The sequence below is a fragment of the Bombyx mandarina genome, chromosome 11 (genome assembly GCF_030267445.1).
Source record: "Bombyx mandarina strain Sakado chromosome 11, ASM3026744v2".
NCBI classification, from domain to species: domain Eukaryota; kingdom Metazoa; phylum Arthropoda; class Insecta; order Lepidoptera; family Bombycidae; genus Bombyx; species Bombyx mandarina.
The window spans coordinates 964,334-982,536 of record NC_143218.1 but is presented as its reverse complement, the minus strand read 5'-3'; the positions used below and the strand labels follow the sequence as shown (position 1 = coordinate 982,536).

General features: G+C 36.6%; 1 protein-coding gene across 1 annotated transcript; it reads left to right on the top strand.

Moving 5' to 3' along the window:
* Positions 1 to 2,583: 2,583 nt before the first annotated feature.
* LOC114249054 (uncharacterized) lies at positions 2,584 to 15,126 on the top strand. Its single transcript, XM_089730742.1, has 12 exons — positions 2,584 to 2,852; positions 3,843 to 3,998; positions 4,245 to 4,403; positions 5,690 to 5,821; positions 5,986 to 6,066; positions 6,834 to 6,925; positions 7,361 to 7,801; positions 9,057 to 9,197; positions 9,665 to 9,795; positions 10,279 to 10,362; positions 10,768 to 10,895; positions 11,613 to 15,126. The coding sequence occupies exons 1-12, from the start codon at positions 2,679 to 2,681 to the stop codon at positions 12,555 to 12,557; spliced, it is 2,664 nt and encodes an 887-aa protein (XP_089586868.1). The 5' UTR covers positions 2,584 to 2,678; the 3' UTR covers positions 12,558 to 15,126.
* Positions 15,127 to 18,203: the final 3,077 nt, after the last annotated feature.

Genomic DNA, 18,203 nt, shown 5'->3' with positions numbered 1-18,203 from the left:
AAATCTCACGTGCGATTGGGAGATGGGGGAAGGGGTTGAATAAAATCTCACGACATCTCACCAGGGGGGAGGGAGGGGCAGAAAATTTAAAAAAACACCTCACGTAATTTATGGACGCCCCCATACTCCTAGCATAGCATAGCATATATTATTAAAGTATGGCATACTCTACTCTCTTCGACAGAGGCATTTAAGTGACTATCTTCAACTTACCGGTGGATAAGAGCTTCGTACTGAAATAAAAAGGTGAAACAAACAAAATAAACATCTGATATGTTTCCGCATTCTCAAGGCAGACTGTGAAATGACGGAGAACAAATAGAACTGTAAGCGAACGTAATCTAACACATCGTTAGTCGTTGGATTGATTGTAATTGGATCAATTATTTTAATCAATTAAAAAAATCGATTAATCAAAGTGAAAACTTCTTTAGTTATCGTATAGGTTTTTTTTTGCTATTCGAGTGACTTCGGTTTTAAAATTATACATACCTACGTAACTTATCGGTGGTAGGACGTCTTGTGAGTCCGCACGGGTAGGCACCACCACCCTGCCTATTTCTGCCGTGAAGCAGTAATGCGTTTCGGTTTGAAGGGTGGGGCAGCCGTTATAACTATACTGATACCTCAAAACTCATATCTCATGGTCGGGGGCGGCATTACGTTGTAGATGTCTATGGGCACTGGTAACCACTTAACACCAGATGGGCTGTGAGCTTGATCCATCTATGCATTAAAAAATAAATAAAATAAGAACCAATCCCTATAGATAAAGTCTATGTGCAATATAGGTACATTTGTTTTTTATTAACTCTATCGCTACACTCTGATCAGAGTGGTCGTGGCGATCATGTTTTCAAAAACGAGTCTTACAACCCGACCCGTGCGTCTTGTACTTACATTTAGAAGGCAATCCGTTGCAGCATTGTCTGGGTCAGTCCACCTTGCAGAGGACCTTCCGCGCCAGATATCCTCTACCCTGCCCCGCACCACCAGACGTTCGATAGATGATTCCCGTCACACATATCCAAATAAAGATAAAACACCGTACCGCATACGAGTGACGCTTAGATATTATTCAATCTTTCAAGAATCGAGTCGTTGGTGCGAAATCTAATCCACGGTATTCCGAACATTTTTCTCCGGACTACACTTGAAGGGTGGCGTCTAGCCTGTGTTTCTAATTATCCCGCTTGTTCAAGATTTTCGCGGCGTATAAAAATATAGGCAACGCACTAAGATCTAACTTTTTTTCCCTACCTATTCTAGTAACCTCGAGGGGTTATTCTAGATTCACCGAACTAGTAGGTGAGCTCACGGGGCTCAAACCTGACGTCGTTGCTAACACTAGCCCTAGCAACAACAGTGCTTCGCAGAATTTACCACCGGATCGAAAACGCGACCCACTAAGAAGATCCGGCGAGAAACTCAGTGGGCTGTATCTGTGGGTTAATTTACTCGCCGAGCCCTTCGCAAGCGACGTGTTCGACGCGGACGATGACCGGTGCTTGGGGTACCTAAAAGCACGGTTAGTGAATCAGGAGAATCCGAAATGACGTGAAGTTCTAACTCGTATCAACACAATTTATATACCCCTAATATTCTCCATTGACAGGTTAGCTTGCCAATGAAAACTACATATTTTCAATTAATTTTTTTTTAATAAAATAATAAACATTACAATTTGTTGGGAAGGTGAAAAAAAATATCTCAATGACCTTTTGTGTAGCTCTAAAATTTGATGCGATTTAAAGAGATCATATGGCAAATCCGGCCCTGCTTCTTTTTCTTTTAAGTGGTTTCTTGCTTTGCCATTATTACTCAATACTACATTGAGCTTATAAATATCTTTAAATGAAAAAGAGATACTTAAATATTCCTGTTTATTCGCGTTATATTCAAAGTTAACGAGCGAAGTGAGACGAAATCGATTTATTTTAGACTGTAATTTATGAAATGAAACGACACGAGATGGGATGTGATGAAATAAAGTCTCAGTATAATGCTAGTTACTAATATTTCAGTGGCCTTTTTGGAAGACCCCGTGAAGCCACTTCAGTGTGCTTAGTGCCAGTTTTTCAACTTCTCGATCGCGTAAAAGTTAACTCAAATTTGTATGGACTTGGAATAGCGTCCCTAGCGGCAAACGAAGAGAAGTTAGAAAAATAGCAGCACACTGGCGACTTTGTTCCACTTTCTCACATTTTTCAATATGACAGATGCTAATAAACACCGTTATTACACGTTTATATGTGAACAACCCCTAAATTTACAAAATAAGATAACTCACCAAATTTGCTTCTCGTGTTTTCGCTAAAAGGTACACATTTGAAGGTACGGCTAAAACAAAAAAAATGTAGTTTTATTTGTTTCAATCACATTCCTGGGTGCCACAGTCCCATCTATATTTATTTTAAAAAGAGCAAAACTATGTTTATTTTGAACAGTGACATGAAGCTGATTAAAATGAAAAAATATTTCATTCCATATTATATTTGCATATTATTTAAAAGCAGTTTGGTGTGTTACCTTCGCCTTTCCAGTTGGAAAAATGGAACTACTACTACCATCAACTGTCACGCTGTCATTAAATTGTACTATAATGGCGACTGGTGAATGGCGGCAACCGTTCGTCTACGATTGTTTTTCCTTTTGTTTTGTATATTAAACATTAAAACATGGAACGTGCTCTAAATCCTCAGCTGGAGGCGGATACAATATACGAGATATACCGATCGTGCAGGCTGTGCGGTGCGGGCGCTGGTTATAAAATGCCGATCATTCAAAACGTAATCATTGATGATTCGAGCATTGAATTGAGCAAAAAAATACGCGAATGCTTACAAATAAAGGTAAAATTGTACGCAGTATCGAATATTCAATGAACAAATTAATCTTAATATTGTTTTTGAGTGTTTAACGATGTGTTATTTACTGATTCTAAACTTTAAAAAAAAGTTAATTTGACTGTAAAAACAGATATTTGAAAATGAAAACTTACTAAATCAAACTAGTACTAAGCATATGCTAATATTTTTGTTTAATATTCTACTGAGAATTCGTATTAATGAGAATTCTTTGTTTTATCAATGAATGCTTCCCAACATATTTAAGTTTGTTAAGAATCATAAAATAGCCCTTAGAAATATATTCTATAAGAGTATAAGTTACTTGTCACAATAATGCACAAGATAATTTCACTTGTCTTAGGGATTTCACAAGGAAATCATACAAAAATAAAGTTTTTGTTTCAATTCCTAGATTGAATAAGAATCCCATTTAAATTATTTAATAATTTACATATCAAGACATACGTTTCCTATATGGCGTGTGTGCCTCACACTCACATCAACAAGAATACTTAGAGAGCATTTCTGCCCAATCTCAGAGGAATCTTTTAATTGTTCTATATACACACTTAGGCGGAGATTGTGTAGTATTGTTCTAGGGTTTTTACGAAAATTGCGCGGACGGAGGAGTATGAAATTTTTCACACTTATAGAGAATATAGAGAAGAAGTGCACAAAGTTAATATTTTTTTTAAATAATGCATAAAAGATACATTAAATAATAAAGAAAACATTAAAACACACTACATACCATGTATTTGACTCACACACGAATGCATATTATTTATTGTCAAAGTTTTGTTCTTGACATCTGCGGTCAAATTGAGAATAGATTAAATATTGTTTGTCTTTATTAATATTTTTTTATAGTGTAGCTTTGGCGAAATTTGTGATTATAGTATGTGTATAAACTTACAATTCCAATTAACTATAGTCGATATAGTCGAATTTCGGCTACTGCGGGACCTCTAGTTCAATGGAAATGTCTTTCAGGTACATCAAGATGATAAGATGCCACCCCTGATTTGTGAGCTGTGCGTGGATAAAGTGAACGACTTCTATGAGTTCCTGGACATGTGTAGGCGGACAAATATCAGAACCAGGCAGAGACTTGGCCTGCCTGTGAATATTATGAAGACTGCTGAAAATGTAAGAATGCATTCAAATCACATTGGACTCAACTTTAAATTTAGTCATAATCTATCAATCGTCAATTAAATAAAATTATTTCAACTTCAATATTGCCCTAAAGCTCTAACTTGTTTGTTTATAACATAAATAAAAAATCCAATTTGGAAACAATCTGAAATTATATTTCAATATACTTACTGTATTTTGACTATGTAATTAATACAGATACAAAAGTGTGAGCCGAATTGTATTAAAAATTTTCAGGCGGATAGTAACACATCCATTCTGGGAGTGACGGAGCCTATAGTTTTGAACGATGACTCTGACGATGACCTTCCCATCAAAAAGAAAAGTGTAACGAGAGATAATGACAAAAAAAACAATAAATCTATCAAAGCGAAAAAGGAAACAGTAACTGAAAAGGTTGGTAATTCTTAAATTAATTTTACATCCACCAATTAATTGAAGTGTTGATATTTTTATCAAGGGATGATGTTGGTAGTTTAATGAAGAACAGTCATAACATAAAGACAAGCAGCTTACCAAAGTAGAATAATTACTTAATGTTTTTTTGTTTGTTGCATAAATAGATGGACGAGCTCACAGCCCACCTGGTGTTAAGTAGTTACCAGACCCCAAAGACATCTACAACGGAAATGCCACTAACCACCTTAAGATATAAGTTCTAAGGTCTCAGTATAGTTACAAAAGCTGCCCCGCCTTTCAAATGGAAACGCATTACTGCTTCTCAGCAGAAATAGGTAGGGGGTGGTACCTACCTGTGCGCACTCACATGAGGTCCTACCCCCAGTAGTGTGTGTTCTGGATAAAAATCATTTGTTTGAATCATTTAAATGTCTGTCATTGTGCCTGTAGTGTTTCAGTGAAGATATTTATTCCCCTTTTCTTAAAAAGGATTACTAAGTGTGGCTTGTATTAAAACAGGTACATAGTAAACTGACATGTTATCTAACATGTGGGCTTATGTTTATAATTCACTAAATCTATACATTAATACGTGAAGCAAAAACATCTCTATGAAAATTATGCAGACAGAGGTGTATGAAATTCCCCACCCTTATTGAGAATATAGAGAGGCAGTGCAGAGTGCTAATATTTTTATTAAAATTATGCCTAAAAGATACAATAAATTGACAAAATAAAAAACCATACATAGTACCATGTATTTGACACACACACACAAACTTTCAAACTTCAAATTTTGTTATTGTTCAATTTCTGTAGTCAAATTGAGAATAGATTAATATTGTTTGTCTTAATATTATGTCTGTAGCCTTGGCGAAAGCTGTGATTCTAGAACAATGATTATTATAGAAATGTTACAGTACAACCATAATAATGTCCAAAATTATAATTTAAATTAATTCGTGTCAAATGTCGACGACAGGGCAACCGCTATTTAAATAATAATACATATTAACCCTATTAACCCTATTACCTCGCATTGCTGGTTAGAAAGAGTTGTAGTTTTCTAGAGGTTTTGTTGTCTTCTTACCATTGAACACTTACCGCCACTATAGATCCTGCATGCATGGTGTATATTACCCTTAAAAAGGGCTTTAGGTCCAAAAACACCTGTCATTAGTCATCTAGGATTAAAATTAAGCTTGGCTATTTTTATATTTGTAATTTTCAGTGCATCTGCCTCATATTAAATGATTCATCAAGAGTTATTTTGATTTTTTTAGAATGAGAACACACGTTCTAGCAGAAACAGGAAACGTAGCAACGATTCAGATGTGGAAGAAATACCGTGTCGAGTTACTCGTTCCAGTTTAAATGGTGAACATATAGAAAAACAAGCTTTAAAACAATTGAAGGTATGGAATCCTGTGCTTACGGCTCCGTGTTGATTCTGAGATTTTCTCGTACACAAACAGACACAGATTCGACCTACATCTAGTTGAAAATCCTAAGTTATACTAGAGTAGTTTACAAAAAACAGCAATCACTGAACCTAAGTTATACTGAATTTTTGTTGCAGAGATTACTGAAAAATCGTAACGATGAAAAAAGTATTATTAAAACCGAGACAAAAGTGAAAATTGAAAATGATTTATCCCATGTAAGTGAATAGAATTTTGTGTTAAAGATCAAAGATAATATTGAGAGCCCTTACATACCATTAGTGATAGCCAACACAATAAATGTCAGAAATGCAAGTTTGAAGTCGAAATTGAAGGTGTAATTATGTGTAGTTAAAATTCTCCTCCTTTTCAATGGTCCTGATGATAACTGAGGATCACAACTCTCAGTGTAGACTGTCAATTGTCACTCTGCATCATGGTCACTGGCCTCATAAAGATCTGGCCCTTGATAAACCTCTAATGTAACACGTCTAGTGATAAACCTCATCAGTCCATACCTTGAAACTTCCATTCCTTTACCCCTTCCATTGCTTTACCCAAATTGTTTATTTTTTATTTATTGCATAGATTAGTGGACGAGCTCACAGCTCACCTGGTATTAAGTGGTTACTGGAGCCCATAGACATCTACAACGTAAATTCCGCTACCCACCTTGAGATATAAGTTTTAAAGTCTCAGTATAGTTAGAACAGCTGCACCACCCTTCAAACCAAAACGCATTACTGCTTCACGGCAGAAATAGGCAGGGTGGTGGTACCTACCCGTGCGGACCCACAAGAACTCCTTCCACTAGTAATAACGCAAATTATAATTTTGCGGGTTTGATTTTTATTACACGTTATGTTATTCCTTCACCGTGGAAGTCAATCGTGAACATTGATTGTTAAATACGTATTTCATTACGAAAATTGGTAAAATTGGTATTTATGTTTATTATGGAATACATTACTGGTTTTGTTTTCAGTGTGATAGCGATGAGGATTCCTTGTTAGTTCCACGTGTGAAAAGAATAAGGGAGGTCAAGTTAGATATTTTCCCGAAATCCAAGAAAGTCAGGTGTGTATCAATTTTATTGTGTACTAATGATGTATGATGATAAATCTTCAAAGGATTAGGAATTAGAGTAAACCAGTAACAAGATAAAAATAATAACAAAAAAAACTAAACATCTGAAAACACTTAATCACTAAATAAAATAAATAATGAAAAATAATGGTATTGGATCCTTTTGTGAGTCCGCACGGGTAGATACCACCACCCTGCTTATTTTTGCGATGAAGCACTAATGCGTTTCGGTTTGAAGGGTGGGGTAGCCGTTGTAACTATACTGAGATCTTAGAAATTACACATATCTCAAGGTGGATGGCGCAGTTTAGTTGTAAATGTCTATGGGTTCCAATAACCACTTAAGATCAGGTGGGCTGTGAGCTCATCCAACCATCTAAGCAATAAAAAAAAGAACTATCCAAATGATTAATATGCTTATAACAGAATTTCAGAACCGCCCAAACCTTCATCAAAATCAAAGAAAAAGGTACAGCCGGATAAAGAAGATTTGCCGGTCCGTTCGCCTCTCCCGCACAGAAAGGCTAAAGTGCTTCTGACGAGACTGGATTCTCCACCTGCGGCAGTGAAACCACTGGCAACTCCGCTTAGAACCACAAGGAATAGTTTATCGTGCTACATCAGTGATCCGCCCAAACTCCCCGACAAGTCTGTGAGTCCACCGAGACAGACCGAGAGGAACCCTAAAAGCTCACCCAATCCGGCCAAGTTGAAAAGCAGAAGTGCATCGCTCAGAACTTCTGTCACACCCGAGAACGCTTCGTTGTCAGTGATTAAAAAGTGTGTAATATGCAATCAAAATTATAACTCAATCAAATCCTACAACAATCATATGAGAGTTCACGTACCAACGTACACGAAGTCGATGTAAGTATATATACATATATTTTTAATCCGTAAATATAATTTGATTTCCAGCGCTTGCTTGAGAGCAGTCAGCGATCTGTAGTTAGTGGTGATTGCTTGTGGCCATCGGCAATGCCGTAGGTATGATCAAGTAGCTTCCCGCGAATATATCACTACAACAACAACAAACAAAGTTGCTTTCTCTGTCCCTATATCCCTATGTATACTTAAACCTTTAAAACTACGCAACGGATTTTGTTGCGATTTTTTTTTAATAGATAGAGTGATTGAAGGGGAATGTTTATCTATATATTAATACGTGAAGCAAAAACTTTGTATCCCTTTCTACGAAAATTGCGCGGGCGGAGGAGTATGAAATTTTCCACACTTATAGAGAATATAGAGAAGAAGTGCACAATGCTAATATTTTTTTTAAATAATGCATAAATGAAACATTAAATCAATAAAGAAAACATTACACACACTTAACTACGTACCATGTATTTGACGCACACACGCATGCATACTATTTATTGTCAAACTTTTGTTCTTGGCGTCTGCGGTCAAATTGAGAATAGATTAAATATTGTTTGTCTTTGTTAATATTTTTTATAGTGTAGTCTTGGCGAAATTTGTATAAAATACAATCATAATAGTGTACAAACTTACAATTCCAATTAATTATAGTCGAATTTCGACTTCTGCGGGACCACTAGTATATATAATAACATCCGTTAAATAGTAGAGAAATCAATAATAAATTACAGTTTCCGAAGCGAAGCAAGGGCGGTACGCTAGTATATATATAATATAAAAATGTGTTATTGTTGGTTCATTTAAGTATTTTATGATATTGTTATAATTAATACTGTATTTAATTTTGTCGTACCATTTTAGGCGCTGTAGATTTTTGGGCTTATACGAGTCGTTATAATATTTACAAAGTTTCAAAAACTACGTAGTTCCCGTGGTCACGATTGCAGTGGTATTTATAAAAATTTAAACATTTTGTATAGTAAGTAGTATGCGATGTTATATTTAAAAAAAAAAAAAAAAAATTATATTTCGTTTCACATAGAACGAACAAACAATATCTTCAGATATGATGTTTGTTTGTTTGAGCTTCGACTTATCATGTCAAGATAAGAGCGATTGATTTTAAGTGGGAACCTATTTTTGCTAACTTTTGTGGCCGCTGGCATTTAAAAAAGTTTGAGTATAATTTTCAGAGTTTTTCTATGACCTCTCGCACTATACTGTACTGTTATATTTACAGGTTGGCGTGCGACGCGTGTCGCGTGTGGTTCGTGGACAGCACCGAGGCGGCGCGCCACAAACAGCTGCACACATCTGGGAGTTTGCCGTACAAATGTCACAGATGCACCGCTGAGTATAAACTCGTTACAACATACGATGAGTGAGTAACACGTATTATATATATCGACGCTTGAAAGGCAAACGTGACTAAGCGACAATGCGTGAACTTTACAGTAGACTAATTTAAAGCTGAAATACCTTAAAAAAATCGTATTTTAACGAATCTAGCTGTAGGATTGAAATGATTTTAATAGACCTAGAAATATATGTTTTTTGCGCATCGAATATGGTTATTGCCTATCATTTATGTATAAAGCAGTTATTGTCGCTTAGTCACGTTTGCCTTTCAAGTGTCGATATATTTAAATACTTCATTAAAATATTGGACGTTACTCGTTGCTAACGCTCGCGCTGTAACAGGTATACTACGCGCATGCGTTCGAGTACCGCGCACTCACTCTCGCTCTGTCTCTTTCATACCCATGGTAGCGTTACACGTTTAACGCAACCTTGTTGGAAGTCGCATTAGAAGTTTCACTTCGAAAATAATTGAATTGTTTATTGCAGGCACTTTAAGAACGACTGCATACCGTTCGACGAGGTGCCGGACGTCAAGTGCGAGGATTGCTGGCGATATTTCGCTACGGACAACCTGCTCATACAGCATAACTGTGCCGGCGAGGACGGTCGACCTGGCGGTAAGTGACGCTCCTCTTATAATCCGCAAAAAGTCTGTAATGTAGCAAACATAAAAAAAAAGCTGCAGGGAGGTAGAAAGCAATAAAAATCAAACCCGCAAAATTATAATTTGCGTAATTACTGGTCGCGCGGGTAGGTACCACCACCCTCCCTACTTCAGCCGTGAAGCAGTAATGCGTTTCGGTTTGAAGGGTGGGGCAGCCATTGTAACTATACTTGAGACCTTAGAACTTATATCTCGAGGTGAGTGGCGCATTTACGTTGTAGATTTCTATGAGCTGCAGTAACCACTTAACACCAGGTGGGCTGTGAACTCGTCCAACCATCTAAGCAATAAAAAAAAAGAATAATGTAGACTAAAGCATGACTCCAGATAGGGTTGAAAAATATGTAACTACAGACAGACAGGACAGGTATGAGTACCAAATCTGGAATTTGCCCCCCACATAACTGCTATTTCATAGTTTTGTTTTTATTCACAGGGAAATGTATGAAGTGCAAAAGAAATTATGTACTACTGAAGAATCTCAAAAAACATGAAGAGACTTGTACATTTAGAAGTAGATGTAAGTATAAGGATGCCAGTACTATTTAAATGCACCTTAAAACTAATACATGGTTAATTTCGGACAAAACAATAATTCAAAAGCCATGAAACACAATGCAATATTTATTATATCAGTCAAACATCAGTTAGCTCCCTGGGTCAGTGAGCCCACGTGATAGATATCTTATGCAGTTTATGTATTTTTAACTCAAATTTGTATGGAGTTGGAACGTTTGCCTACGTTTTCTAGAGCTACTAAACACTTCAACAAAGAGCAAATAAATCTCTTCATCACGCGAATATTGGCCCAGCGTGGGAATCGAATCCACAACCCTCAGCGCCACACCTATGGGTGATAACCGTTTCACCGCGAGTCAGTTTGAGTATGTGAAATGTGTTCTAAAGAAATAAACGTTATTTTTAGTATACGGGGCTACAGTCGACCCAGAAATCGCAGCCAGGTTGATGCCGGCACAAGTGAGGATATGCCGATGTGATGTACTGCTGAAGAACATGGTCAATGGACATTATGTGGTGTCTGGTGATCTTGATGTGAGTACAGTTTTAATGCGATTTAAAATATTATTATACTTGGCATTTATGGTATCGATCTCATCTAAGAAATGAATAACCGTTACACTCCCTCTGGATTCAATTCATCCAATTTATATTAGAAATATTATAATTATATAGAAAAATAATAGTAATGAATGAATAAAATATAAAAAAAGGAAAGGTGGGTAACTATAAAAAGGCTAATAGCACACAGACCAAGGAATTCACAAAGAATAACTTCTGTTTGGAATTTAGAAGATACATAGCATGTAATGTTAGTAATTAAATACGGAAGTAACTCGCTCTATTATTTCATGCCCACATCTCTGAACTGATTTCGATGATATTTAGTCTGGTTTGAATCCTGGGAAAATGAAGGTTACCTTTATGGTCACCCCACTCGCACGAAGTGGGGTGACAATAAAGCACCCCAGAATTAAGTTGGGGATGGAAAGATAATACAATGTATTAGTATATTATTTTTAGAATTTTTGTATGTATCTCTTCCTTGTAACTATGTTAGTACAATTGGTTATAATATATTTTAATGTGTTTTTTTTGTTTGTGTGAAGGCTTTCTGGCTTTTGTCCTCATGTCTTCTCCACAAGATTCCATTGGCATTGTAACAACTCCCATCTTCCTGTAACTTTTAAAATAGATGAAAACTGATGTGACCGATGAAGTAGTTATTATCAAATTATATCTGATTTACAGGATTTTGGTCTCGACAAGAGCTGCTTCTATCCATACTCGGCGAGGAGCATACGAGTTAAAGCCGAGCCGGTATTGAAAAATGACAACATGGTGAACATAACCCAAGACATCACGGACGTTTTCGATTCTGACACCGAGATATCTCGCTGGGACTCGGACAACAATTCCAACGGAACGTCAAAAGTCAAAACGTCAAATTTGACAGCAAAACCGAAGCTGTCAAATGAAATTGAAGCACACGGTAAAGGCGACGCCTTTGACGCTGCCAACGACAGCGAATTTGATATAAGCAGCAACATTAATTGCATTATCGATGGCTTGGATCGCGACGAAGAAAATCGATTAGTTGATGATAAAGAAAAATCGGATGCGGTAATCGATTTCGATTGTCGATCGATCGATACTGACGCGGGATCGTTGAGTTTACTCGATGAAACAACCAAAACTATGAATGATGATGCATCTGTTCATAATGATGAACTAACCGATAGGAACAGTGATAGTGCTCAATTTGATAACGGTGTTGATGTTTCAGTGATAAGCGAAAAATACACAAATGAGGTAGAACTAAGTGTAAATGAAAACAGTGCGATGATTGCGTGTAATGGGGCAGTAACAGACAGAAGTATTGGAATTGATAGTGCAGTTATTAATAATAAAGTGTATGAGAAATCGAATAGCTTTGATATTGAAACTCTTTTGAACAAAACCGAGAGCTCGTCAAAAAGCTTCAGTGAAGAACGAAATGGAAGCCCATTTGCCCAACAAATTGGAGATAATCAATTCGAGATTAATGAGAAGACTAATTGTGAAGTCACTGAGGAGCCGGAACATTGCAGCAAGAGTGCTGATCAAAACGATAAGATAAACATTGAAGATCTACTCGACGGTAAGCGAATGGAACTGGACGATACCTCAAATGATGATTTCAATTTCGATGTGTAGTTTTGTTGGACCTGTAGTACCTTCACTACAGTGGCGGTGCCAAGCGAGACATGGTTCTCAGGCCGCTAGTTAAGGAATTGTATTTTTTTGTTTAGTTTCCGGAAATAATTAAAACTACTTCAATGGTTTAATTTCGCGTTTATTATTGTCAATATATTATTAACGTTTCAAAATCTGTATACATCGTTTTTGTATTTACACCCAACTGCGATGCTACTCATTGGCATTTTGATATTATTCTAATTGTTGTATGTTGCTACAAAAAAAAAATAGTTTTAATTAAAGTAAAAGTCAAGTGATTTGCAGGATTAAGTATTGCATATGTATTAAATTTATGAGCTAGTTTATGAGTTGTAAATATTCCACAATATTAGGTCCTATGTTCATACAGTGTAGCTTGTATCGAGTGTCGGTAAACAAATTAAAATCTGTACAACTAGTCTATGGAAATGCGCACTTATAGGTTCACGATTGACTCGTTATGAAGGCATGATGTCGTAGCAGTAGCCTCAAGGTGTTATTTTGGCTTTACTGCTACTGCTGAGTGAGGTCACAAAGCTCAATATGATGAGAGTATGCTAACAGTGACCCTAGCAAGAGCAGTGCCTTGCTGAGACTACCACCGGATCGGAAACGCGACCCACTGAGTAGATCCGGCGTGAAACTCAGCTGTTTGTGTCTCTGCAGGTTAGATGGCATGTCGAACTCTTGAAGAATCTGAGAATAGGGACATGTTTAACCCTTTGCCTGCAGTGTAGGTCACCGGTGCCCTACGCGGCGCACTGAAGTAACTAATAATATTACGAATTTTGTAATTATTGTTGGTAGGGTATATTTGTAAGTAGATTACCATGTTCACCATAAACAGAGTTCGTTCACGCGTTAATGAAGTAAAACAACAAAACAAAAATAACTTTTAAAAAGACTTATGACTTGGTTTTTTTTTATCTTTTCTGTTAGAGTCTGCTGTACTAAATTTGTAAAATTCTTATATTAAGATTTACAATTTTTAATTGTTTTGCGTAGACAATTATTAGAACCAATTATATGTTCAATTTGTATGTCTCAAATCATGGATATAAATGATCTTGTGTTTTTTCTGTTCCGAGTTGAATGTAGCATGTATTTTTTTGTTTTTGTTTCTCTCGTTATGTCGGTCACCATTTTATTTCTTGCAATGATTACAGAAACAGAACGAAGAATCACTGAGTACTTGATTAGTTTTAAATATTTTGAATGTGTAATTTTTATAAAAAAAACTACCCCTGAATGAAATGTCACATTAATAGTCTAGAATATACTTTTGAAGTGAAACTTCTTTAGGCGGGTTGAAGGTAAAATTTAACTCGCGACAGATTCGTTACGGCTAGAGAGAAAAGATACAATTTGGGAAGAGCGTGAGTGAGAAAATAGATGCGAGCGTCTCGCGAACCAGTCGACCGCGGAGACAGGGAAAGGACAAAGTGAGTTAGGTCGTTTCTCTTATACACAGTATTCCCTATTACAAGAGAAAATTCGTGTAAGTCTGAAAATACAGAACCGCAATACTAGACACCGCAAAAGAAGTTTCACTTCTTTCACGTGCACCAAGCTACATACGCAACATTTTTTTTTATTCTATAAATTTTGTACTTATGAATTAAGCTTAGATAAAGATGTTGGTAAAATTGACGTTAAGATAGAGAGTTCCATTATTTATTGAAATCGTATCGAATGAATATTCAGGTTGACCCTTAAGAAGTTAGTGAAGAACCCGCCTTAAGACATGAGTTCTAAGGTGGTGGTAGGACCTCTGGGAGTCCGCACGGGTAGGTACCACCAACCCGTCTATTTCTGCCGTGAAACAGTAATGCGTTTCGGTTTGAAGGGTGGAGTAGCCGTTGTATCTATACTGAGACCTTAGTACCTATATCTCAAGGTGGGTGACGCATTTACGCTGTAGATGTCTATGGGCTCCAGTAACCACTTAACACCAGGTGAGCTGTGACCTTGTTCACCCATCTAAACAATAAAAAATAAAAAAAATAAAACTCATAAAATCGAGGGCTGAAGAAAGCCTTTCTCCCCTCGATTATATTTTGGTTATGAATTCATTTTCAATAAAAAATGTCTGTCATATTTATTTCCAATGAATACTGATTTAGTTTATACCCGCAAAATTCATTTTATAATTTTTGGCCTGTAAACATCTCTAGGCTATCTAGCTTGAGAACAGACAGACAAGAACACTAATTGTTTATTAACATAATATGGGCTATTATACTCTGTATATTTTTCTACTTGTCTCAGTGCTTAATAAATATAGACAACAAATGGAAAACTATTTGACCAATTCCAATAGACGTGGGAATTTGTATAATATTTATAAAGTACACATATTAATAAAAAAAATCATCACAGTTTTTTTTTCACTGTTTTAGTAATAGTTATGAAATTGTAAGTAAGGCTTTTTGTACTGTTTAATATAAATAATGTTAGTTTCTAAGAGTATAATTCTGTTAAGAAATTGCTAGAGAGCCGATTTATTAATACGAATAATTATAAAAAAATAAGAGTTATTTTTATGATATTTATTGTTTTTTTTTTTTACGTGCCACCTCCATTTATATGCCACGATACTTAAATCTACACGATTATCTGTCGTCACGACAAAGTGGGGACGCGCCATAAGGGCCTATTCTAGTTACGTACGGACCGGTACTTATAGTAGAATTATTTTGTCCGTGCAGTTTGAAAAAATCGGAGCGGTGAAGCGAGTATTTCGCTCTCTCTTCCACTCACGAGCCTTATGGACGGGCATAGTGATGCGCATTATTGTTGTTGATAATCGATAGTATAATAAAACAATGTTTTCAAGACATAGCATAAAAATATAATAATGATAGATGGTAAAAATGACAATGAAGTATATTTCAAATAATGGAATATGGAAAAGAAGGTTACAACATTCCTCCCCATCTACATCTCGTTGATCAGACGGCGGGGTGCCTGTATACGTCGATTACTTCGACGCGGAGCAAATGGCACAGGAGTGGAGACCGGAGCAGGTGAGGAGTATAACTTCGAATGCTGTGAAGGTGAATTTGGAGAAATTTGTACATTTGTAGGTGACTGCGGTGTAGGTAATGGTACTGCTGCCGAATTCTTGTTTTTAGTTAGCCTTTCGTTAATTGTTGTTTCCATTCCAATGTCTGGAGAAGCAGTCGCCGGCAGCATAGAAGAATGCGCCCTTTCATTCCTCGGGGTTTCTAAGGTGGAGGACTCGCGTGGCCTGATGTGATCAGCGTGTCTTCGTTTTTCTAGTCCTCCTGGTGTTGAAACAATATATGAATATTTATGTTTTCGGGATGTAATTACCGCTGGTTCCCATATTTTATCATTGCGTGTTTTAATATATACTTGGTCACTTGGTCGGTAACTCGGTGATGTAGTACGAATGTTTTCTTTTACTTGTAAATACTGCATTAATCTTCTTTTGTCTGGCCGAATGTTGGAAAGTATGCAATTCAATTGTCGTCCAAACATCATCTCAGCTGGAGATTTACCAGTGGACGAGTGCGGAGTGTTTCTGTATGTAAACAAAAATTCTAATAGTCGGCGCTCGAGATTTGTGTTGTCTACCGATGCCATTCTATTTTTGAATGTTCTGACTAAACGTTCTGCCAGCCCATTTGTCCGAGGATGATATGGAGATGATGTGACATGTAAAATAGATTGTTTTGTGCAATATTCTTTAAATTCATAAGATGTAAATTGAGGTCCATTATCGGATATAATCATTTTTGGTAAGCCAAATGTACAAAATATGTTATCTAATGTAAGACAAAGTGATCTGGTGTTAATGTGTTTCATCGGTCGTATTTCCACCCATTTGGAGAGAGCGTCGCACAATACCAACCAATACGATCCTTCGAACGGTCCAGCAAAGTCGATATGGATTCTCTCCCATACTTCTTCTGGTATGGACCAGGAAAATACAGGAAGTTCAGGATTACAAGGGCGGTTCTGTTGGCATCTGGTACATTTCTTGACAAATAATTCTATGTCTTCGTCAAGGTTAGGCCACCAAACATAGTAACGTGAAAGTGCTTTCATAGCAGAAATGCCAGGATGTCCTCGATGAAGGTATGTAAGAATGGCTTTTCGGAGTGCTGTAGGTATAACGATGCGTCCTTGCCTCATGAGTATCTTATTCTCAACAGATAATTCAGTCCGGTTTCTGTAGAATGGTTTCATTTCTGGATTGTATTCTGATTCTCTCCAGCCGGTTTTTAAATTTTGACAAACTTTTGTGAGTATATGATCCTTTGAAGTTGTTTTCATAAGTAACTGTTCTGATAGATTAAGGTCAGTCATTCGAGTGCTCAAAAGACGTAGATCTATTTTATGTACAAGCCCTTCTGTCTCGGAGGGTTCAGTTTCAGGGTTTGGTAATCTGGAAAGGCAATCAGCTAATGTGTTATTTTCACCTTTCCTGTAGTAAATGTCATATTGATAACTTCCCACTACTAGGGCCCATCTTACCAATCGGTTATTGGCTAGTTTAGGAAGGTTGCGGTGTGCACCCATAATATGTATAAGAGGCTTATGGTCCGTAACTAGATTAAATTTCGTTCCTCTCAAGTACTGATCAAATTTTTTTATACCAAATACTATTGCTAAAGCTTCACGATCAATAACGGAATATTTCATTTCCGCTGGTCGTAGTTTCCTTGAAGCAAAAGCAATTGGTTGTTCTATGTTCGAGTCCTTGTGGAATAATACTGCACCCAATCCCTTTTCGGAAGCGTCACATGCTAAATAAAGGGGACGTTTCTCGTCAAATGCAATTAATGGTTGTGAAGAAGCTATGCATTTCTTTGTATCTTCAAATATTCTGTTTTCATGATCAGTCCAACGCCATCTATTTTTTTCACTAGTTAGATCATGAAGATCCGAACAAATCCCGTGAAGATGTGGTACAAACCGTTCGTAAAAGTTAACTAGTCCTAAAAATGATCGTAGTTCTTTTGCATTACACGGTGCTGGGGCCTTAGTTATGGCATCAATTTTAGATTTGGTTGGGTGGATGCCATGTTTATCTATTATGTGACCTAGGTATTCAATCTGATTCTGTAAGAAATTACATTTCTTTAAGTTAACTTTTAGGCCAGCGTTTTGTAAGCGATCGAATACAATAGATAAAGTTTGTAAATGTTCTGAAAGATCTTTCCCTGCTATAGCTATGTCGTCAAAATATACAGCTACATTGGTGATATCGCCAAGCAGTTGATCCAGAAAATGTTGAAAAATTGAAGGAGCAGTCGATATTCCAAAAGGCATTCTATTGTATTGGAAATACCCTTTATGGGTTGACAACGTCAAGTACTTTTTCGAATCTGGTGCTATTTCAAATTGTAAGTATGCGTCTTTAAGGTCTATTTTTGAAAATAATTTACCGTTTGCGAGATTTTGGCGTAGTTGATCGAAAATTGGAACTGGGTGTAGATGTTCAATAAGTACTGGATTAAGTGTAGTTCTGTAGTCTCCACATATCCTAACTTCCCCTGTAGATTTCAAAATGTTAACTGTGGGTGTAGCCCATTCAATAGGTGTAACATTAGGATCTACTTTTTCCACAATCCCTTCTGAGATCAGACGATCTAA

Bases quoted from the DNA above. Each gene is read 5' to 3' on its own strand.
- LOC114249054 (XM_089730742.1), top strand. From the start codon at position 2,679: ATGGAACGTGCTCTAAATCCTCAGCTGGAGGCGGATACAATATACGAG. The intron at 5,822-5,985 runs GTATGGAATCCT...TTTTTGTTGCAG, and splicing joins AAGCTTTAAAACAATTGAAG to AGATTACTGAAAAATCGTAA. The intron at 9,198-9,664 runs GTGAGTAACACG...TGTTTATTGCAG, and splicing joins CTCGTTACAACATACGATGA to GCACTTTAAGAACGACTGCA.